At 46.3% G+C, this 23831-nt stretch overlaps 2 protein-coding genes across 2 annotated transcripts in view; one reads left to right on the top strand and one right to left on the bottom strand.

Moving 5' to 3' along the window:
• LOC105353610 (hemicentin-1-like) overlaps positions 1-23831 on the bottom strand; it is a 703897-nt gene that overhangs the window by 257454 nt on the left and 422612 nt on the right. The gene's annotated exons all lie outside the window — the stretch shown is intronic.
• On the top strand, positions 203-22342 carry chrnd (cholinergic receptor nicotinic delta subunit). Its single transcript, XM_023950045.1, has 12 exons — positions 203-333; positions 3891-4036; positions 4501-4545; positions 4614-4723; positions 4820-4975; positions 5124-5233; positions 6874-7074; positions 8121-8232; positions 18612-18726; positions 18931-19141; positions 20509-20627; positions 21221-22342. Exons 1-12 carry the CDS (start codon positions 276-278, stop codon positions 21401-21403), a joined length of 1566 nt encoding a protein of 521 aa, XP_023805813.1. The 5' UTR covers positions 203-275; the 3' UTR covers positions 21404-22342.

Here is a 23831-nt window from a genome sequence, read left to right as displayed (position 1 = left end):
AAACAGACATGATGATAGTTGATCCTTTCATCAGATTTATCTTCAAAATGAGCAGAAAACACATATATAATTGAACTGAAATATTTATGGGAAATTATATGAAGGAGGTCTTTGTGAGCAGAGTTGAATCTGAGCCTGTCAGTCCTGGCTGCAGCCCACTGCTCTTGTCTGATTTCTATTTTCTCCAACATGTTTCTGCAGCTGTGCATGTCACTCCTTGCCTCGGTCTGCAGTTGGGGGTGACGGACCTTGGAGCTGTGCATAGCCAGGCAGTCATGGGTTTTCAACAGGCAGGACTGATTTCTGCTTTCCTGCTGACTCTGCTCTCAGCTGGTAAGTTAGTTTCATTTAAATAACAAGCTTCTTAAATTCAGCTTTAAAAAAAAGCAGTTTTACGGATAGATAGTGAAATATTCACAGGAGAAATATTTTGAATGTTTTCTTTGTTCCTTTTCAGATCTGTTTTAATTGTAGTTATTCAACCTTGGTTTCATAAAGCACAGGAAAGTCTAACTAGAGATCAGACTAACAGTTGTTTCTGTTTTAACTCTCAAAATAAAACAAAAATTCCTGAAAAATGAAGGAAGATCATCTAAATAGAAACCATTGAAAAAACCTGAAAGACAGCGTTTGATTGAACAGAAAGAAACTGTTGACCCCAGAAAGAGCCGAGCTCCCAGCAGCAGAGCAGCTCTTCTTATGTGCAGAGCAGCTGTTGTGGGTGGAAACACAAGTGTGCACAAAGGCGTGCACGCGCATCCAGATCCTGTTTGTTTTTACGTGCAGCAGGAATGTTTAGTGGGCTGTTTATTTATACCACTGGGATGAGTGACTTTCTGTGCACAGAGGTCACTGTGGAAGGTTCTGATTTGTCTTCCTTGATTGATGAGATTTTGGATGATGGCAGTTAATACAATTAAGATATAATTGATGAAAAAGGGTTAATATTTTAATGTTTCTTTTCATAAAATCAATTAAAAATCCTTCAGACACATGATTTTGGAAACATTCTATGTCTGATGTGCTGATGATTTGAAGCACACTTCGGTCCTTGCGGATTTTTGATATGCATGATAAGGTTTTGTATTCCTTTATATTAAAATAAAGCACAAGTCTGTCTTTTTTTGAGTTACTAAACAAATTCAACTTTATTTATGGAGCACTTTTCCTGCCACAGAACCCTTCAAACTGCTTACATAAAATGATTAATAATAGGATAATAGTTAAGACAGTAATCATCCCAACACACATTTACATTCTACAAAAACAGAAATCAAATTAAAACATGAGGACATGTCAAACTACTTAAAAGCTCATCTAAAAAGATGAGATTTGAGTTTTTTCTTGAAACCTTCCACAGTGGATGAAGCCGTCACGTCCTCAGGCCGGCGGTCCCACAGTCGAGGTCCACAGAGCTGAAATGAGGTCTCACCCAAGGTTTTGGTTCTGACCTTTGGGACCAGCAGCAGACTTTCACCTGTGGACCTGAGGGCTCTGGGAGAGCGCTGAGCTAAAAGTTCATTCCATTAAGAATTGTATCACCTCAAGCTGCAGCTGATTAATATTAGTTTTGTTCACACCAGAAACAAGTGCATTACAATAATCTTTTCTATGTGATGAAAGCGTCTCTTTTTTCTTTTTTTTTCTTCTCCCCCGGTTGTGCCCATCCGCCTGCTCCTCCCCGCTCTCACCCAAACAGATATTGCACACAGGCACTTGGGCTCCAGGATCTGGATGGGAGGGGTATGCTGGCGGGGCTCACTGGGGATGCCCCTCTCTGGGTTCGCGTTGGCACCCGCCCTCCACCCCGCTTTTTACTTGCATTTTAGACACTCTAATTCATGTAGGGCCTTGTGGAGAAGGTCTGGTGGAGGGGGGCACTGTGAAACATCCGTGCTCACCTTTCGCTGGCCCCCCCCACAATTTTAACTTCCACTTTAGACACACACACTGCATGCTAGCAGCACACACACAGCAAATACACACCACTCACAGAGGGACCCCGGAGTGGGGGGCTCTGTGGCTTGGCAGCGGTGGGGCCCCCCACACTGGGGACCTCCTATTTTACCTGCAGCACACACACAGCACTCCCACACCTCCATACATGGGTGGGGTCGGGGGGGGGGGGGGGGGGGGTGGCGGCCGGTCTTCACCCGCCTGGTCCTCTCAGGGCGGCCGGGCTTATGGGTATCCTGTCGGCTGCGGGAATGGTTGGGCATACGGCGCTGGGGGTCGGCCGGCTGGGGGGGGGGGTTACTGCGTGGCGGCGGGGGGTAGGGAGGGTAACCAGATGATTGTGAGTATGTGTGTGTGAGTGCATGGGTGGGACAGACCTGGGGTTGGCTCGCTGGGACCCTCTGGGGCTTTCCCTCCCCATCACAGAGAGGGGAGGGCACTGAAAGGGTTGGGGAGGGGGGCTCAGATATTATGGCGGGGGGGGGGGGGTTGTAGTGTGTAGGGTTGTAGGGTTATGGGGGGTGGCTGTGGGTGCGTGGCGACCCCTGGGTTGCTCGGGTCGCGTGCCTGGGTTGGCTTGGGGAGACGGGGCGCTGGTCGGGTGGTGGGCGGCTCATGGGTTCTGGGGGCCCTGGCTTCGTCCTTGGCCCTTTTCTCGGTGTCCGGCGCCCGGTGGCCCCCATGGCTGCCGCCTGGTACGGCGAAGCGCTCCTTTCATGTGGCCTGGGGGCCGGACACTGGGTTCGATTATGCCTCTGGGCATTAGGGGGGCCCCTGTAGGAGGGCCCTCTCTGTGCCTGGCTGGTGGGATGGGCGATCCCCTCCTCCCCCCCTCCCGGGCTGCCTGGGCCCGGATGCTGGGGGGGCTCCTGGCCTGGGGGTCTCTCCTCCCCTCTCCCGGTCTGGCTGGGTAGGATCTGGTTCCCCTTATGAACACACGGTTCACGTCGGCAGCATGCATGTATCTCCACCCCCACGTGCACGTGCACACTGCCACACTGCTCCCTGTCTGCTTCATCCCTCCTCCTTACCTACAGTGTATTGATGGACAGCTTTTTTTTCTCGCTCATCTTAGTGTCAGATTTTCACCTTTGATGTAACATTCGTCTTTCCAGCAGATCTGGTATAATTGTTACAGCTTAAAATAAAAACTTAGTCAAATCAGTGCTTGTATCCCCCACCTTTTCACCTTTCTTCCTTTTACTCTCTTCCACCCTCATTCACATTCTTCCCCTCTCCCTCCCCACACACACTAAATGTAACAAATAAATAAAAGGAAAAAAATATGACAAAAAGGGGTTTATACAAATCTACACTGTAGTTTCTCAAAATTGTGGTCTTTGTAACTTGGTCTGTGGTTCAAAGGTAAGATGTAATTGTAGTGTAATATAATTCCAGTTTCAGCCCACCCCAGGCATCCATGCGGCTTTACAAACATGTTCATCTAAGACTTTTCTCTGGTAATTTGTTGCATGTGTGGTGATTTGTCTAAGATTGTCATATAAAAGCAGCAATATTGATATGACTTCATATCAGCAACACCTACCAATGCAGCAGACCTTTTGCTTTTTATAATTATCTGCCAATATTGACATGATTGTGCATCTCTACCTTCCAGTCACATGCTTTCGTATTGAGAAAACTAACATGTTTATGTGCATTTGTGAATAGGTTTTAAAAGTGCAAACTATAATAATAAATGTCATGGTTTTGGTCTGCCCTTGGAATAAAAAGACAGTAACTACAATTTCAAGTTTTGCATAAATTTTAAAGTGGTCATGATTGTAATACAAACATGTACAAATATCAAAAAGACAAATCAGACTTTTAAAAACCTTTCAAATCAATACATTTGAACAGAAGACAAGCTGATTTGATCTCAACCTTATCATGATGTGAAGAGGATGATCTTGATTATTATTTTTGTGTGCCAGAGTGTTCAGGCAGGAATGAGGAGGAACGTCTGATAAACTACCTGTTCCTTGAGAAGAAATACAACAAAGAGCTCCGGCCTGTCGAGCAACACGGGGACACCGTGGATGTCTATCTCGCCCTCACGCTCTCAAACCTCATCTCTCTGGTACAAAACATTTTTTTACTCTGACAGTCAAATCTAATTAAGAACTACATACTTCTGTAATCTGTTGTCTTATATTTTTAAATACAAGATGTTTATGTTTGTCAACTTCCTTAAAGTCCAATCAAAAGACAAGGTTCTTTAAAGTGCTGGATGTCATCTGCATAAAAAACAGACATTTATGCAAAAGTACGAGAAACAAAGAGCACAGAACTGAGTGGCAGAACTTTAAAGAACCCTGTGTAGTTCATGTTTTTCAAGGACTTTCTATGGAGTCATTTTACATTCTTTGCAGATTAGGTTGAATTATATGTTCTTAAAATAATTACAAAAAGGGAATTTATCGTTTCTTTTGAAAGCTTTTGTCCAACAGTTTTAATTCAAAACTTTGGAACTGCTGGTGACTTTGGTCCACATCTGAGCTCTGGATCATCTCTGACATTTATTTTTTTGTTCTTTATTTGTAGAAAGAAGCAGATGAGACGCTGCTCACCAATGTGTGGATTGATCACGTATGTTAATCTTTGGAAAGCTTGTAGATTTTCTGTTCTTTGCGGTCATTTTTCTTGTCTGGTGGCAGACGTGGATTGACTACAGGCTGTCCTGGAACGTGTCAGAGTTTGATGGCATTGACATGCTCCGTCTGCCATCCAACATGGTGTGGCTGCCAGAGATTGTCCTGGAAAACAAGTACGATTGGGTTGTGTTCTCTCTTTGACAGTCAATCTTTTTTTTTTAATTCAAAATAATTTAAAAATATTTGATATTTCTGTCTCTGCCCCCCAGCAATGACGCCCAGTTTGAGGTGGCATACTACAGCAACGTACTGGTGGATCCCTCTGGACTCTGCTACTGGTTACCTCCAGCCATCTTTCGATCATCATGCTCTATCAACGTCAACTATTTTCCCTTTGACTGGCAGAACTGCACTCTGAAGTTCACGTAGGCATGAAATGTTATGTAATTAATAAATGAAAGAATTTTAGTTTTCTAAAATACTCTTTCAAGTAATTTTTATTTAAATGCACATGCTTCACAAATTCAACCCCTTTCTCTGGAGAGCAAAGAACGGTTTTCCATTTCTTTGCAGGTCTTTAACCTACAATGCCAAGGAGATCAGGATGCTGCTGAAAGAAGACGCAGATGAAGAGAATAAGTGGACGGTGGAGTGGATCATCATCGACCCTGAAAGCTTCACTGGTAAAACTCTCATTTATTTGATAATCGTGCAAATCTAAAATTCAATAGTGATGTAAAAACACATGTAAAATGTAATTAAACAGTTTATCATTGCAAACCATAAACACATTTTTAAAATGTTTTACTCTGCATAACAATGTTCACACAAAATTAAACACAAAGAATTGATGTTGAAAAAATGTTTGCACTGCTACAGATCCAAAAACAGCTTCTTCAACTTGCTGTCATAAAAATTTGCAAAGGTTAAAAGATAAGGTGAAGGCGTTAGTTGAATAATGAGACCTTCTATCTTGTCTTTGACTGCTTTTTGTGGCACTCTACGTTGTGTCACAGGTTAAGTTTTTCTTTCTTCTCTTTACTTATTTAAGCTTGAGGACATTTCTTGAACACATAGAAAAACGTACAAAGGTGAACACGTTTCAAAATAAATAACAAGGCAAACAAACATTAGTAGAGTACATTTTTATCTCCATAGTTGTAGGATGACCTAAAGAGGTGAGCTGTAAGCCTGAATTCAAACACTGGTTGGGAGTGAAAAGGTCATGTGGCAGAGAGTTCCAGAGGCAGAGAGCAGATTTTCTGAAGGCTGGTGGAAAAACATCAGATGGAGTGGAGAGGAGGGACCTTGAGGAAGTCCTGGCTAGAGGGGTATAGAGTAGGAGACTTCCCTCGCCCTGGCCTCTTCCTCCAGCTTCTCTGGGGGGACCCCGGGCGTTCCCAGGCCAGCCGAAATACATAGTCTCTCCAGCGTGTCCTGGGTCTTCCCCAGGGACCTCCTCCCAGTGGGACATAACCGGAACACCTCCCCAGGGAGGCGTTCAGAAGGCATCCAGACTAGATGCCCGAGCCACCTCAACTGGCTCCTCTGGATGTGGAGGAGAAGAGGTTCTACTCCGAGCTCTCCGCGGGTGACCGAGCTTCTCACCCTATCTCTAAGGGAGCGTCCAGCCACCATACAGAGGAAGCTCATTTCATCTCTGGTATTCTGGATCTCGTTCTTTGATCATGACCCAGAGCTCATGACCATAGGTGAGTATTGGAACGAAGATCAACCTGTAAATTGAAAGCTTTGCTTATTGGCTCAGCTATCTCTTCACCACAACGGACTGGTACAGCGACCGCATAACTACGGACACTGCTCTGATCCGCCTGTTGATCTCAGGCTCTGGTCTTCCCTCGTGAACAAGACCCCAAGATTTTAAACTGCTCCACCTGAGGCAGGGACACTCCACCCACCGAGAGATGGTAAACTACCTTTCTCCGGTTGGGAAGCACGGCCTCACATTTAGCGGTGCCGACCCTCATCCCAGCCGCTTCACCTGCAAATGTGCTCATCTTTGTATAATACAATGATTTTATCTGACTTGTCTGACTGCACTAATGTTCAGTTACTGACCAGTCAAATTACCAGTACCTTAAAGTCCATTGAGATGTTGGCCTTAAAGACTTAAAAAAACTATTTTATTACTAAGTCATCAAATCTCAAAACCGTTCCTGTCATTGTTGCCTTTGTATGCGCTTGGTGATGTATACCTGTAAAAGAAACAAGTCAGTGGAAAATGTTTTCCGTGTTAATGATTCTCACTTTAAGTATGACGAGGAGTTCAAAGTTAGGCTTCCTTCTCTCTCTGTGTTGGCAGAAAACGGTGAGTGGGAGATCATCCACCGGCCGGCCAAAAGAAACACCTACAAGCACATTCCCATGGAGAGCAACAAGCACCAGGACATCACCTTCTACCTAGTCATCAAGCGCAAACCTCTCTTCTACATTGTCAACATAATCATCCCCTGTGTGCTCATCTCTTTCCTGGCTACATTCGTCTACTACCTGCCAGCTGACAGTAAGTGCCCCACCCTCACACATGCTACTGAAAAAAGCCTTAGCCTTGACTACATAAACATTGAAGTTATGAGGCAACAGAGGAATAATCTGTCACTGCAGAAATGTTAATGAGCTGGCCTTTGAGAGAGACTTATCAGCAACAGAGAAAACCAGGGGCGTCTACAGAAAGAAGTGCTTGGTTTCTGCTCTGTTCTGCTGTGGTCTGAGTGTCCCTTCACAGCAAGCAGGTTTTATTACCCAGCATGTGTTAATCAAGTCATGGCATACGGTGGCTCTGGGTCCATCCTTTCACAAGCACGAGGTTGAGAGACCAGCCGATCCTGGTACGAATGACGGCATCCCTTCCACACAGACAAAAAACAGAAACAGGTCTCAGCCTTTACGTGACACAATGAAAGAACCAAGTAAATGCATGATCAAAAAGTATAAAAGTATAGTGAAATGTGTGATGATAAAATATGTAATCATTCCATACACGTGAACAGCACTCAGTGGCCCCTTGTGAAGTCCACAGGATTTGGGGAGGTTGAAAAACTAAAAATTCCAACAACATGCCTGTGTCTCACCTACTTCGTCCTCACTTAACCTTTACATGATGTATAAGTGTTTGCTACGACTGTCGCTTGCAGCGTGTCCGTAGAAAAATGGGCATGAACATTTTCTCTTCACAAGTTTACAGAGTGGCCTAAAACCTTAAAATTTCCTGGGGTCGACCTGCGGGCCCCGTATTTCTCTCGCAAACGGCCTGTATCCACCTGTACGGACAGTGGTGACTAAGATAATACTTACAGTCAGGTTATTTCTTTAACCTTTCTTTATAAATTCATTTTTAATTTGACTGTCTGTTTCTTTCATTGCTTTTTTGCCATCTGCAGTATTTATTCCTTCATTTTTTCCCCCACAAGTATCTTAAAGTGTCAGTACATTGTTTTTAAAAATAGATTTTGTGATTTAGAAAAATAGGTTTTCCGAAATACCCCAGCAAATGCTTGGTTACAGCTAAATTTTTGGTCAGGATAAACCATGTTTGTGTTGTCTGTAAAGGTGGTGAGAAGATGACCTTGTCCATCTCGGTGCTGCTGGCTCAATCTGTCTTCCTGCTGCTGATTTCTCAAAGGCTCCCAGAGACGTCCATGTCTGTCCCTCTCATTGTCAAGTAAGTAAGTTTGTTCAACAAGGAAATGAGTGAGTGTCTTTAGAAAAAATAGTGTCTTTAGAAAAAATACATACCATCTCGTTTGCATGCAGCCAAATGTCAACATTGTTTTCTCTAAAACAACATTTGGTTCTAAGAGATAAATAATTGAATAAATGTCTTAATATATTCCATAGAGGTTGGGCACAGAGTCTTTAGTTCATTGGGCCAAATTATTCTCTGAGTGATATAAAACCAGTGCAACACCTGAGAACAGGGTTGATATGATCATACTTCTTGGTTCTGGTCAGGGCCTGAGCAGCAGTGTTGTGGATGGACTGCAGCTGCCTTACAGTACCTTTTCTGACTCTGGAGTGGACTGATACAGGAATTTAACCTACTGGAGATAAACACTTAAATACAACTGTGTAGGTCTGGGGGGTATTCCAGGAAGCATGTTTAAACTAGCCTGACTTTAACCCTGAACTCTGGCTGAAATCCGCCTGAACTTGCTTACTCTGGGTATGTCGGTTCCAAAAGACCGGATATGAGTTGGCGTAATTACGCTCGACTTGGTAACCCTGGGTTAATGCTCGTGCACAGCAGGTACATAAAGACATTCTCAATGGATCGCCGAATACCCGAGTCACCATGGAAACGCGTGGGAAAAAAAGAAAGCGGGACACTTGAGACGGAAGTGAGACGGAGACTGAGATTTTAATGACGGCGGATAAAGATTATAAGTCCAACATCACTGCAAGCAAGCAGCAGATGTCCTCCTGGCTTCCTACCCGCCAATTTTAACCGCACCTTAGACATTTAGGGCCCCTTGGTGTGGAGGGTGAGGGGACATCACTGTGAGTAATCAGGAGATGTCCCCTTAGTGCCCTACTCGCCAATTTTAACTGCACCCCCCTTAGTACACACACCCCTCCCCCTTCAATATATACATTCAAACATAAACACACACACATGCACACAAACACCCTCTCAAACACCCATACACGCACACACATTTTACAAGGAAGGTGGGACCTGGGTCCAACTGTCCCCTACCCCTTCCCTGGTGGGGGGTGCGGGCCCCTTGGAGATGGCGGCCGTGTCCCTTGGGTGCCGGCTCCCTGGGCCCGGCGGTGCTCTCTCCGCACGGTGGGGGGGTTCATATTACACCTGAGCCGGGGGTGTTCGTGTCCCTGGGGGGTGGGTCCTGGTCCTTGCCCCTGGGCGCTGGGCCCCGCCAAACTTCCAACATGGCCGAGCCTGGTCAGGCCATATTTACAACACCCCTTGTGGGCCGCCCTTTTTTCCCCGGGGTTCCCCCCTCCTGGGCGGGGGCGGCGGGCCCCTGCCTTGCTCCTACCTGGACCAACCGTGGGCCGGGTGGGTGGCTGCCTGGAGTGCGGAGCCGGTCTCCCTTGGGGGGTCCTGGCTCGTACCTGGGGTCGGGGCGGGGGATGCCCGGAACTCCTGGGGGGTGGTGGGGTGCTCGTCTGGGGCTGTGGGCGTCCCTCTCCGGTGGGGCCCTGCGTTGGGCTCTTCCGGCGCGGCGGGGGGGCTGCTTTCCTGGCTGGGCTGGGGCGGCGCTCTCTTTCCCTCCGCGCCTCCCTGCTCTCTGGCTCTGGGGGCCTCGCGGCGGTCCTGCTGGCCCTGGCCTGGGTGGCGGTCTTGGTCGCCCGGGGGGCGGTTGTTCCCTGCCTGTTCCCGTATGGCGTTGGGGGAATTCCGGCTGCCGCTGCTGCTGCGGCGGGGGTCTGGGTGTGGGGGTGGCTGGGCGCTCCTCCTCCTTCTTTTCACATTCCACCATCCATTTTAGAAGAACATAAACACTCACTTGAGCACAGGTGTTAGCTCACCTTTGCACTAATAGTTTGCATGATTGAATGAATGAAAGATTTCACACTAGTTGGTTTAAAGGCATAGGTATGCGTTCGTGAACACTATCTGTTTTGTGTACATGTTGACATGTGGACATTTTTGCAGCTAGCAGGTGTGTTGATAACATTTGAGTGTGTGTGAACAGGCCCCGCCCTTTTTGTACTACATTTGAACCGTACCGTAATGATAAACAACCAGTAAACCTGTCTGCTCTATGCTGCTTCATGGTCTTACAAAAAAAAAAAAAAAAGATTATAAGTCCATCAAAAAAGTAACACGGCTGCATAATCAAAAAAAAAAGAGTTCTGCTTCGAGAAAAATAACAAAGTTTCTTTTTTTTTCTTTTCTTTTTTTTTTCTTTTTTCTTTTTTTAACTTGTCCTGTCCAACAGCTGGGCAGACAGATGAGAGCTGAGGGCCTCTTGTGTTGGACATATTTTACTTTAACAAGAGGGGTTATTAATCTTCAGACAAACCAAAGGTATGTCTGAATAAACCCCTTTTGTAATTGAGGCCAAACTTTATTAATTTCAATCATGTCTGAAAATCTTTGGTGTTGGACCGGACGGAAAAGGAAAAAGTGACAAGAAGAGAGAGGGACGTTAGAGAGAGGGGGGGTAGGGGGTGATAATAGGAGGGGAAGGGGGATAAGACCATGAAGCAGCATAATGCAACAAGTTTACTGGTTGTTAATCATTATGGTAAGGTTCAAATGTAGTAAAAAAAAAAAAAAAAAAAAAGGGCGGAGCCTGTCCACACACAGACTCAAATGTTATAAACACACCTGCTAGCTGCAAAAATGTCCACATGTCAACATGTACACAAAACAGAGAGTGTTCACACGCATACTTATGCCTTAAAACCAACTAGTGTGAAATATTTCAGTCATTCAGTCATGCAAACTGTTAGTGCAAAGGTGAGCTAACACCAGTGCTCAGGTGAGTGTTTATGTTCTTCTAAAATGGATGGTGGAACGTGAAAAGAAGGAGGGAGAGTGCCCAGCCATCCCCACCCCAAGACCCCCACCGCAGCAGCAACGGCAGCCGGAATCCCCCCAACGCCACACGGGAACCGGCAGGGAACAACCGCCGCCCGGGCGACCAAGCCCGCCACCCAGGCCAGGGCCAGCAGGGCCGCCGCAAGGCCCCCAGAGCCAGAGGCCAGGGAGGCACGGAGGGAAAGAGAGCGCCGCCCCAGCCCAACCAGGAGAGCAGCCCCCCCGCCACGCCGGGAGAACCCAACGCAGGGCCCCACCGGAGAAGGACGCCCACAGCCCCAAACGAGCACCCCACCACCACCCAGGAGTTCCGGGCATCCCCCCGCCCCAACCCCAGGTACGAGCCAGGACCCCCCAAGGGAGACCCGCTCCGCACTCCAGGCAGCCATCCGCCCGGCCCACGGTTGGTCCAGGGAGGAGCGAGGCAGGGGCCCGCCGCCCCCGCCCATGGGGGGGGGAACCCCGGGGAAAAAAGAGGGCCCACAAGGGGTGTTGTAAATATGGCCCGACCAGGCTCGGCCACAGTTGGAAATTTGGCGGGGCCCATTACTCAGGAGCAAGGACCAGGACCCACCCCCCAGGGACACGAACACCCCCGGCTCAGATGTAATGTGAACCCCCCCACCGCGCGGAGAGAGCACCGCCGGGCCCAGGAAGCCGGCACCCCGGGGACACGGCCGCCGTTGCAAAGGGGCCCGTACCCCCCACCAGGGAAGAGGCAGGGGACAGATGGACCCAGGTCCCACCTTCCTTGCAAAATGTGTGTGCGTGTATGTGTGTTTGAGAGGGTGTGTGTGTGCATGTGTGTGTTTATGTTGGGATGTATATATTGAGGGGGGAGGGGTGTGTGTACTAAGGGGGGTGCAGTTAAAATTGGCGGGTAGGGCACTAAGGGGACATCTCCTGATTACTCACAGTGACGTCCCCTCACCCTCCCCACCAAGGGGCCCTAAATGTCTAAGGTGCGGTTAAAATTGGCGGGTAGGGTGCTAGGAGGACATCCGCTGCTTGCTGGCAGTGATGTCCAAGCACCCCCCCTACCAAGGGCCCTACATGTCTAAGGTGCAAATAAAACCGAAAGAGGGGGGGCCCACTCCATACGGCAACCATAGGAGGGGGGCCACTGCCTAGTAAACCCCCCCCCCAAGGCTCATCGCAGGCTAAGCCCCCCACCCCCTCACCCTATTATGAGGTTATATGAGGAAGGGGGTAAGTTGGGGACAGCTGATAGACTGTCCCCCGGTGGTCAAACAGCTGTCCCCCCCCCCCCCCCCCAGCAAGGGGGCCAGGCCCACCCAGCCCAGGGGCCCCACCCCCGGAGGCGCCGACACTCCAGGCCCAGCACCACCCCCCCCCACACAGAGAGAGAGGAGCCAGAAAGCGCTGGCCCCCCCCGGAGCAAGCCCAGGCCCCCACCCCCAAACGCCGGCCCTAGAAGAGCTCTGGTCAGGCCTCGACGGGACCGAGGCAGCCAACCGGCCGGGGAAACCGCCGATGGCCTCAGCGGAGACCCCGACCCGTCAACCCCCCCTGCCCCGTACCAACAGTGGCCCCCCCCTCCCCCAGAATGCCCCCCCACAGGACAGGGCCGACAAGACCCCCCACCCCGCAGCCGAAGCGGATGACACCCAGAGCGACCGGGGGCCCCAAGAGGGTTTTCCCGTCCCGCCCCAGAGCCAGGGAAGGGCTGATCCCAGCCCCAGGTGTAGATGGGAAGCCCATCCAGCGCCGCTGGGCCCCCCCCCGAGCAGCGCCCCCCGCCAACCCCCCCCAGCACAGGCAAAGGGACCACCCCCCCAAGCCAAGCCAGACCACCACCCCACCCCCCCACCAAGCACCCCCACACCCAAGCCCAGAGGACCACGCAGCGCCCCAGCCCGCCCCACCCAGGCGCCGGACCCGACCCCCCGACCAACGGAGCCCCCACCACCCCCCGCCAGGCACCGGAGGCCCCGACCCCCACCCCGGCCCACGGCAGAAGGGCAAGGAGCAGCGACGACCAGGCCCCCCCCACCCCCTAAGTAAAAATAACAAAGTTTCTGATCTTGTTTCCATTTTCCTTGTGGCGCATATATATATAAACTTAAATACATTTCTTCTATTAGTAACAAATAATTTAGTTAAATTTATTCAACCTAATTTCTTACGTCTATAAAACTCAATAATTGTTTATACAACTCAAATTTACGTATTAATCTAACTAAATGTCACATTACTCCATTAATCCTTTTTCCATCTTAATTAATTATATTTCTTGAACTGTCATATGTCTAAGTTTGAGCCGGCAGATATGCTCATTTTTATAACAATGAAAAGGACGGGAAAAAAATGAACGGCATGCAAAAATTCATTAAAAAATATTCCAACATTATCCTTACAATGTATAGTGGTAGGGGTGCTAAAAAAAACTGATCATCCTCTCCTTCATTCTAACTCATGGTGCAGAGACATGAGTATAGTAGGACAAAATAACTCGGCAAAACATGGCAAAACACAGTAAAGTAGCTTTACAACTAAACACATTCTGTCAAAAACCCACACTTAAACCCAAATCCGTCCAGACAGGCAAAGGGAATGGTATCCCATAATCCCTTGCGGTACCGATCTAACTGCAGCACCAAAGTTACACCTACTTAATTGAATTAATTTGAATGAAAGCAAAATAACTGTCTGAAAACTACGTGTTATTTTTAAGGTGACCTAAAAAAATGATTTATCTTAACTGAAGCAAATAATTAAGTTAGATCAAAGTAAAAAAGTTTATTTTTCCAACATCCATACATGGTCTTATCATCCTCTCATGTTGGAAAAAGTATTATCCGAGCTTCCTCATCCACTAAATCCTCTTCAAATGGACACGCCATGCTGCTTCACCTCTCTGTAAACAAACTAACCTTCAACTAAACCTGCTCCAGACCAGGTTATGTTCAGAGCATGAGTTGCCATGTTAACTTGACCTACCCTGAAACATACCTTCATTTCTGGAACCAAAAGCTGAGGTTATCAACTTCCTTAGCCTCAAACTTATCGTGGGAGCTAGCATAACCTGCTTTCTGGAATACCCCCCTGGTTTAAACAGAGCAATACTGATTCTAGTAATGTTTTTTAGGTTGTAACATGCAGATTGCATAAATTATTGGAACGGTCTATATCATGCTTTTCTTAAGAGATTCAGAGTAATACTGTATCCGAATATATGATAAAATATTACCTTTGGCACACTACAGAATGATTTTTGAATGAAAGAGGAGTTGTTTTTGTAGTTCCTTTTCCTACCCAGAAGTAAGACGACTCGATCTCTCTGAGGCTCCGCCTTTTGTTCTTTGTGGGTACCGCCCATTTCATGACGTCAAACTAGAGTCAAAACACTGTCATGGACCAGCTTCGACTGTGAGACAAGGAAGGTAGGGTGAACGGGAAGGTTTGATGGTAGTCTCAGACACACAGCGGGGGGTTTGATGACAGATTCAATCTTAAGGGGCCGAGGTAACAGGGGGGACAGTTTCCTTTCCTAGAGTCAGTTTTCAGAGGAATATTTCTAGAAAAGGGCTAAACAGACTGACCTGGGCAGTATCGTGGTGCAGATGAGCGATGTCTGTCAGCATTTGCTTTAGCCTTGGCAGAGGCTTTGAGGAAGGCCCCACGAGTCATTTTCCAGACGTTATGACAGCCCTGTAGATGGTGCTGGATGGAGGAAACTGACAAATCCCATTCTTCAGTTGGAAACAGAAGGGGCTGGTGGCCCAAAGAAGCCTCAAATAGAGATAAAACTGTTGCAGAGGAAACCAGAGAGTTGTGTGCATATTCAATCAAGGGTGGGTAAGTCGACTAAGATGCTGGGTTTGAGGAGGTCATGCAGCGCAGAGCGGATTCCAGGTCTTGGTTAGTGCCATCAATTTGTGGGTGATAGCCAGAGGACAAGCTAACGGAGCGGCAAAGGTTTAACATAAGGAGCGGCAAACCTGGGCAGGGAATTGGGTACCCCGGTCTGACACAATGTCCTTAGGAATGGTGTGTGACCTGAAAAGGGGCCAGCCACCCCTGCCCAGGAGGAAGACGCCCAAGATTGGTGGGGGTCCACAAGGAGTGTTGTAAACATGGCCTGACCAGGCTCACCCATAGTTGGAATTTGGAAAAGGCCAGCGCTCGAGGACAAGGACCAGAGCCCATAGCACAGGGACACGGACACCCCCAGGCTCAGATGTGATGTGATCCCCGGGTCTTGGTCTTGCCAAGGAGCACAGGGAACCCTCTTTCTGCGTGGAGAGAGGGCCGGCGGGCCCCCAGGAAGCCAGCCCCCAAGGAAAACGGCCGCTGTAGCCGAGGGCCTGGTACCCCCCTGCCAGGGATGGGGTAGGGGGGTGGGGACAGATGGTCTGAGGTCCCACCTTCCTTGTATAATGTATGTGTTTGTGAGTGTGTGTGTGTGTGTATGTTGGAGTGTAGATTTTTGAGGCGTAAAGGGTGCGTGTACAGAAGGGTGCAGTTAAAATTGGCGGGTAGGTCTGAGTTCTTTCAAGGGATCTGTTGTAGCCACTCCTCCAGCTTGGGGGTTACTGCTCCGAGGGTTCCAATTAACACAGGCACCACTGTCACCTTCACTTTCCAGGCTTTCTCAAGTTCTTCTCTGAGTCCCTGGTATTTCTCCAGTTTCTCATGTTCCTTCTTCCTGATGTTCCCATCGCTTGGCACTGCCACATCCACCACAACGGCTTTCCTCTGTTTTTTACCCACCACTACAATATCTGGTTGGTTCGCCATTACCATCTTGTCAGTCTGGATCTGGATCAGGATCTTTGCCCTCTCATTTTCTACTACCTTCAGAGGTGTTTCCCATTTTTACCTTGAGGTTTACAGTCCATAATTTGCACACATGTTCCTGTATATTATTCCAGCCACTTGATTGTGGTGCTTCATGTATGCTTTCCCTGCCAGCATCTTACACCCTGCAGTTATGTGCTGGATTATTTCAGGCGGCTCTTTGCACAGCCTACACCTTGGGTCTTGTCTGGTGTGATAGATCTACACCTTGGGTCTTGTTTGATGTGGTAGATCTACACCTTGGGTCTTGTCTGGTGTGGTAGATCTGAGCTTCTATGGCTCTGGTGCTCAGGGCTTGTTCCTGAGCTGCCAGGATGAGCGCTTCAGTGCTGTCCTGTAGCCAGCCCTTTCTGCCATTGGTAGGACTTCTTGATATCAGCCACTCCGGTCCAGTGGTACATCCCATGCAGGGGTTTGTCCTCCCATGAGGGTCTGTCCTCCAGCACTGCATCCTCTGCTCTCCATTGTATCCATCACAAAAAGATGTTTGTATATTCTATTCTATTTTTTGAGTGACTGACCTTGGGAAAGTCGGTTAGGAGTCTTGGTCCATTCCCTCATCTTCAGCAAGGATGAAAAACTCCACATTTGGTGATAGTTTTTTTTTTGGATAGTCTTTGAGACAAGCATTAGCAGGATCAACCAAGTATTCACAGGAGCTAGAGCACGCAGAAAGGCGGGTGATGTGAAGTCCCTGCCGCCTGCTCAGGCTTTCTAATGGTGGCTGTTCTGGTGGGGGAGTGGCGGCGGCGACAAAGCGCACCCTACGCAGCCCCCTGCTCCATGGGCAGGGCTCAAAATGCGCAGGCTTCTGGACAACACTGCTGCCTGAGGCGGCTTGGACCCCTCAGGAACCGTTGACCAGGCGGCAGGCGCTGTTGCAGGGTGGCTGGTTCAGTTGTCTCAGTCTCGCTTCTAATCAAGGAGGCACCCGGGCCAGAAACGCTCTTATTTTTGCTGTTCTGGCAAAGCATCCTTTGCCATCGACCGTTTGATCACAATCTACACTATGAGCACCTCTGGTCAAAACTGTAGCTTCTTACCTCGTTTTTGTGGCCTTCTTTTTCTTCTTTTTTATTTAAACCCACAGTGGGCATCTAGTTTATTGGTGCAAACGGATTTTTTCTGGCTCTCTTTAAACACCACAACTTTTAAGGCTCAGATATAAAAAATTGATTCTTTCATGCTTTTTAGGGTATTATTTTCAAATTTATAAATTCAATGCTTTGAAGACTTTCTAAGACCCCAGTGGAACCCTGTAAAACATATGTGTCATACTCAAGGCCCATGGGCCAAATGTGGCCCTCCATGTCATTTTATGTGGCCCGCTAGAGCATAAGAATTTTTAATTTCTTAAAATACAAAATAAAAATTGGTGTGTATTCATTCATATGTAGGGGGAATTGGATTTGAAATATCAGATTGGGCAACTATACATTAGGAATCAAACACTGTCACTATAACCTAACCAAAAAGAATCAAATTTAAAGAGTAACAAGCAAACATTTGTTTTCTATGCAACTGTAATTGTCACTTTAAAAAGTTATAATAAATAAAGAAATGAGATATTTAACATTAAGTAGTAGGTACATTTATTTTTCATTACATTTAGTTACATGTATAAGTTATATCTGGCCCTTTGAGGACAGCCACTATGCTGATGTGGCCCTCAGTGAAAATGAGTTTGACCCCCCTGCTGTAAACAATACTTAATGGAACTCATCCAAAATGGACACTGGCTGTCAAACAGTGGTGTTAGAACCAGCTCTCCACTTTACAGCAGCTCCACCAATGCTGGTAACTAACTATAAAGTGAACACTTTGCACAACTACAGGACAAATTTAAAGACCTAAGTACAATTTTTTAAAAAATATTTTAAATTATGTGACACAAATGAAAACGTAAAGAATGAGTAAAAGTGATTAGGCCAACTCCAGTTGAGGAACTAATATTCAATTTAAAAACAAACAAACAGGATTATAAATTTGATAACTTTCGTCGTCATGATGAAATGATAATGAAATTGTCTGGTGAAGAAAAAGCAGTTTATTAATTTCTGAAGGAAGGTGGTGAAATCCAGAAACTGCTGTGGTGTTTCATCATTGCTGTCTAGCGATGGCTAAATCAAGCATGTCTTCTGCAATATTTCCAAACTTCAGTGGAACTTCTGTTTCAAACTGTTCCATCAGCTGACCAGCTGGAATCCCAGTCGCCTCAGTTGTTTTCATGCGCTGTTGAGTTATAATTCAATGAAAGGCCAACAATGTGACAATGATTTCAAAATGTCATCAACAATTTCAATAATGAAAAACTATATCTAGCCAGATGTTTTTTCTTGTGTCTCCAACAGAAATGTATTTATGTTAATAAAAAGAAAAAAACCAGCAACAAAAAACAGAAGAACTTTTTAACCCTTGTGCTATCTTAGATGACCCCACCCTTACTTTGAAGTGTTCTCCCTACCATGACAAAGGTGGATAAAGGTGGAAAGATTTCATGTAATCCATGGACACCAGTGAAGATAACAAATCATTGAAGAAAAAAGGTTCAGAGCACTGTCTAGTGGGTCTAGATGACCCAACTCCCAACGGTAAAGTGCCCAGGATAGCACAAGGGTTAAGGATACTTCCATTAGTTCCTTTCTTAAAACCCTGTGAAAGAGGAAACGGAGAGGAAAACCTTTATCTAAAGGTCTGGTGTGTTTCAGGTACTTGATGTTCATCATGGTGCTCGTCACGGTGGTGGTGTTGAACTGTGTGGTCGTCCTCAACCTGCACTTCAGGACTCCGAGCACACACGTCATGACTGGATGGACCAAGAGGGTAATGCAAACAGGAGGGCCAATAAGAGTCATTGATAGAGAAAAAACAGACATCTTCTTTGAGCTTTAGTTCTTTCAGCCTTTTTTTCAAATCAGTGCTCAGTCTTTTTCCTGAACTACGTTCATTTAGCATTATTCTAGTCTTTAATTTAAACTCCATGTCTTTGGAATAACCTTTCATTCTGTTTTTTAATTGGTCCTCCAGTTTTTCCTTGAGCGGCTGCCCCGAATCTTGCACATGTCCCAGCCGGCAGAGCCAGAGCCACAATGGGATGGAGCGTTGCCACGGCGATCCAGCTCGGTGGGATACATTGCTGCAGCCGATGAGTATTACAGTGTGAAGTCCCGCAGTGAGCTGATGTTTGAGAAGCAGTCAGAGAGGCACGGCCTCACCAAGAGACCCACGCACGCCGCAGGTGCGTTTACAAATGTCGAAGACTCTGTGAAGTTACATCACCTCTTTATTTTAGGCAGAACCATTGACACATTATCATTCAGATGAATCAAAGTATTATGCAGGACCTATTTTCAAGAGACCTACCTGCAGTGCCACACATTTACATTCTGCTCCTGTGTGCTGCAGATGCCGTGACACAGATGAAGACACCCTAATTAAAATTAACCAGTGATGATACATTATCCAAAACTCTCAGGGCTGCCACAGTTTGTGGATTTTCAGACTCCAAAGAAACTCTTTTTAAAATGGAAAATTGCAAATTTCTGGTGTTTTGGAGAATCCAGATGACTTTAATTTGAGATTCATTTCACTAATTCATCAGGGAAGACCAGAGCAGTCCACACACAGAACTTCATGTTTTCCAGTCTCAGTTTCACCATAATGCCACTGGTCCATGGCTTTGTCTTGACTTCGAGTTCAAACTGAAGCAGAATTCCACAATCCCACGCCAAAGGATCCCCTGAAACGACCATGGAGCCTTTCTAAATACAGGGAGAACATGCAAACTCCACACAGACAGGTCCCCCATTGATGTTCTGGTTCAGGTCCCCCGTTGAACCAGGGGCCTTCTTGCTGTGAGGCAAGAGCGCTAACCACTGCCCCACCATGCAGCCTGTCCGTCATACTGTTTTACTTATTTTAAAGAGACTACTGGTGTTCTTTGATACCTTTCCTTGATCTGTAAATCATTCACAGACATTCTCTTCTCTAAACTGGTGCAGCATTGTGTTACAACAGGGAAGAGAGCCAAAAGGAAATGCTCAGCTCATATTTTTGTCAAATCTGCTTCAAAAAATAAAATAATTTTAATACATAAGACAAACTGATGAAAAGTCTAGCAAAATAACCAACATTTGATAGGCATTAAGATGTTAAAGTGAAAGTTCCATTAGCTGTCACACACCTAGGTTTGTGGAATCTGTTCTCCATATTTGACCCATTCCCTGGGTCACATTCAGGACCCTTTTGTTTGTTTAACCCCCCAATCCAACCCTTTAATGCTGAGTGTCAGTCAGGGAGGCATTTGGTCCTATTTGTGGTTTTTATATATGACTTAACTAAGGATTTGGGCTCATGACCTTCCAGTCTCAGGACGGACGCTCTACCACAAGGCCACTGAGTTGGGGATTCTCAGTTTCAAAAACCTTGAAGGCTGTAAAAACTTTAAAGGATTGAGTTCCCAGAGAAAAAGTTTCCTTCCAATAAAATAGGTTTTATGCATATTTACTTTTTGATTCATCTGCTGATATGAGAACACATCAAAAAGCACCGACATGTTTAGGAGGCAGTGTGTGTTCATGTTGTGTTTTTGTGTGTGGGCTGCAGTGGTGAAACCTCAGGAAGATGGAGGTGTGACGGATCAGTTGTATGCAGAGATCAAGCCAGCGTTGGATGGAGCAAACTACATCATCAGACACAGACGCAACAAGAACGACTACAACGAGGTGAGACAGGGTGGTCGTCTACGCCAGCAGCTGCTGCTCCCCTGCTCTGGTGAAAAACTCCCCATACCTTCTGAGTCAAAGCTGGTTGTTTGTCTCAAGCTACGTTCACACCGCCCTCGGCAATGTCCATTCAAGTGGTCACTTAAAATGAAAAGTCTATGTAAACACTCGTAAATGCCCATTTCGGGCTTTCACGTTCAAAAATCCTGCGTAAACGCGGCACTATGCACGTGAAATCACTTGTGAAATCCAGCAGCGTCTGTAGAAACTTTTGCTTTAAAACCAATCTGGGGCATATCTGTTTTATCAATCTGACATCAATTAAATATTCTCTCCAAAATCAACTACAGAAACAGTGGAGTAGCACATTAAAAATCAAAAATATATAGAAATGATTCGTGCATGTTTGTTTTCTCATTAGTAATTGATTCTGTAATAGAGTAGTCGATACCCAAAGTGTTGATGTACGGGCATCCATGTTTCAATACCTTGGTATTGATACTCCCATCACTAAAGGTCAGTAGATCGCTGCTGGCTTCCAGCCTTATCTTGGTGTCCGGTTCAGTTCAAAACTTAGCTCTTCGTTTTCACAGGAGAAGGACAACTGGAGTGGCATCGCCCGCACGGTTGACCGCCTCTGCCTCTTCCTCGTCACCCCGGTCATGACCATTGGTACCATCATTATCTTCCTCATGGGAATTTGCAATCACCCTCCACATCTTCCCTTCAAGGGAGACCCACATGACTACAAGGAAGACAACCCTCGACTGGTGTAACACAACATGATTCAGCGCCGTTTTCCTCTCTGTGTTTGGGACTTTTCATGCTGCAGTTGTGTGTGGCAGCTCATCTATGCTTAACTAGTTTGACTATTTTGCCTTATTACAAATGTTGCAGTCATGTTCAATTCAATCCATCAATTTACTTTCTAAATCAGCTTTTGGGGGTCACAGGGCTGCTGGAGCCTATCCCAGCTTCAGTTGTGTGACGGCAGGGTCTACACCCTAAGAATGTGTTCAACTCAGTTTATTTATAAGCCAAGAGTTAACAAACCAGCAATCATTATGAGTTATACTCCAATCTATGTGTATAGACTCTACATAAAGTAGGAATATCTTCTTTACAATTTACAGACCACAAACATTGAATTTCTTCATAATATTCTACATATTGAGAGGTATCTGTGGGTTTTTCAGTTGGACACTAGATCTTCTTTGAAACGTCCTTACGTGAATGCAATACAATAATGTAACAAATGAAATTAGTACACAAGTCTTTGTGTTCTAGAGTTGTGACCCACCATGATTACTCCCCCTGTTCACCGCAGTGCCTGAAAACTAGCATTAATGAAACAAAATCTGACAAAAAGGGTGTTCTTGAGCCAACATGTCCACTCAAATGAAAACAAAACCAAATCTTTCCTAAAAGAATTGTACTTTCCAAAAGTATTTTTTTGTCACAAAGGTAGAGCAAAGAAGCTGAGGTGGTTTGGTTTCATTGTCAGCCTGTGCTGTTTGTGTCAATTGCTGTGCTAATGTCAATAAAGAGAAGCCTGTGGTCTGTGTTTCTGATGAACCACAGTTGTGTGTGTAGCATTTTAGCGTCCCCTGTGTATGCAAATGAAAGAGATTACATTTGCGTCACGCACCTAGGTGCGTGACGCACCCACGTGAACTAACAACTACAAATTAAATAAAAAGGAGAGGAAACAGCGATGGGAATGTAAATCGTCTGATCTTTCATCCCTCCAGCAGTCTGTACTGAGTGGGGGTCTACCCCTCCCCCTGTCCGGCTCGTCTGGACGGGGGGAGCGGTAGGCTAGGTCTCTTGAGGGGTTAGGCTTAGAGGGATTGCAGGAGGAGGCTGGGTATTGTGGGTGTGGCTCAGGATGCGTGCAGGGCCCTCCTCAGGGATCTCCCCAGCTGCAGCTCCCGCCGGGGGTCACCCGCCTCAGGGGGAGCACTGACCATGGTGCTGATGCAGTATGATTTCTGCTCAGTGCTCTGAATGTCCAATGGAATAAATTCAATGAAGTGTGAGTTTACATGTTCTTTGCGTGGTGTATTCACACTTCTGGGGTTTTAACGTGCTTCATTCGTGATACTTCTGTAAAAATGTCCACGGATACTCATGTATGACCAGTTTCCTTCTGTCCAATATGCACAAATGTCAGACTTCATAGCGCACGGTCTTCAGCTGCTACAGGCGACAGCCGGGGGGGGGGGGGCTGTAGCTTGGGGGAATCAGCCAGGTGAGGTGCAGGTGCATGTCCAGAGTCGGATCTGCTACTGCCTGCCTTCTGCGCGCCGATAGACTCCGCCCAGTGTCTGTCCCTGCATGAACTGCAACCGACCAAATATTTTGTTGAGCTCAAAAGCGAATTCACATAAAGACCTGCCGGACCCTCAATGGACATCTGCGCAGATCGAACGACGAACGCAAGAAACACTTATGAACTACCTATATCACCCATCTGTCATGAAAGACCATCACAGTGCTAGTTGGACCAACATGAATGAAAGAGTTAGGTCAATATCTTCATATTTGTTTTCTTACTAAATGAAAGTTACCTTATTTACAATTGACTGTCGTATGAAATTGATTGCCCTCATGAGGTTCAGGAAGACTGGCCATTACAGTTGCTACAACAACCTAATCAAAACCATTTTTTGATTAGTTTCAGCATGTTTAGGAGAGAGGATGAAGGAGCAAAGAAGAAGGTGGTGTTAAAATTCTTTAAGGATGCTTTTAGCAAGAAAGTGCAGGTTACATCATAGGAAGGATTTTTTTTAGTCATTTTTATCAAATGCCTTCAATTATGAATTGTGTGTTTAAAGATTGACTGAATTGATTTAACTTTTCACAAGAGAAGTTTCTTGTAAGTTAATTTAGTCCCTGATCATTAAGTGACTTCAACAACACTTTTTTTTACTAACCCTTTACATTTCCCTTTAGATCCCATCCCAGTTTTCCTCATTGCAATAAACACGCACATGTACTGTTGTGATTCTTTTCCCTATTCTCAGGTTACAGTGTCAAAATAGAAATGTTTATGTCCAGACTATACAGTTGAAATGGTGATGGCTCGTCTAGAGTTCCTGTGAGGTGAAGTGAAACGTTAATTGTCTTGTTTGTATGTATGGATTTTTTGGATTTTGCAGTGGTTTATGCCTGAGTCAACGTGCAGATGATTAACAACATAAA

Source organism: Oryzias latipes, chromosome 20, assembly GCF_002234675.1.
Source record: "Oryzias latipes chromosome 20, ASM223467v1".
Taxonomy (NCBI): Eukaryota; Metazoa; Chordata; class Actinopteri; order Beloniformes; family Adrianichthyidae; genus Oryzias; species Oryzias latipes.
Note: the sequence above shows the minus strand (reverse complement) of the source record. Positions and strands in the feature narration are given on the sequence as shown.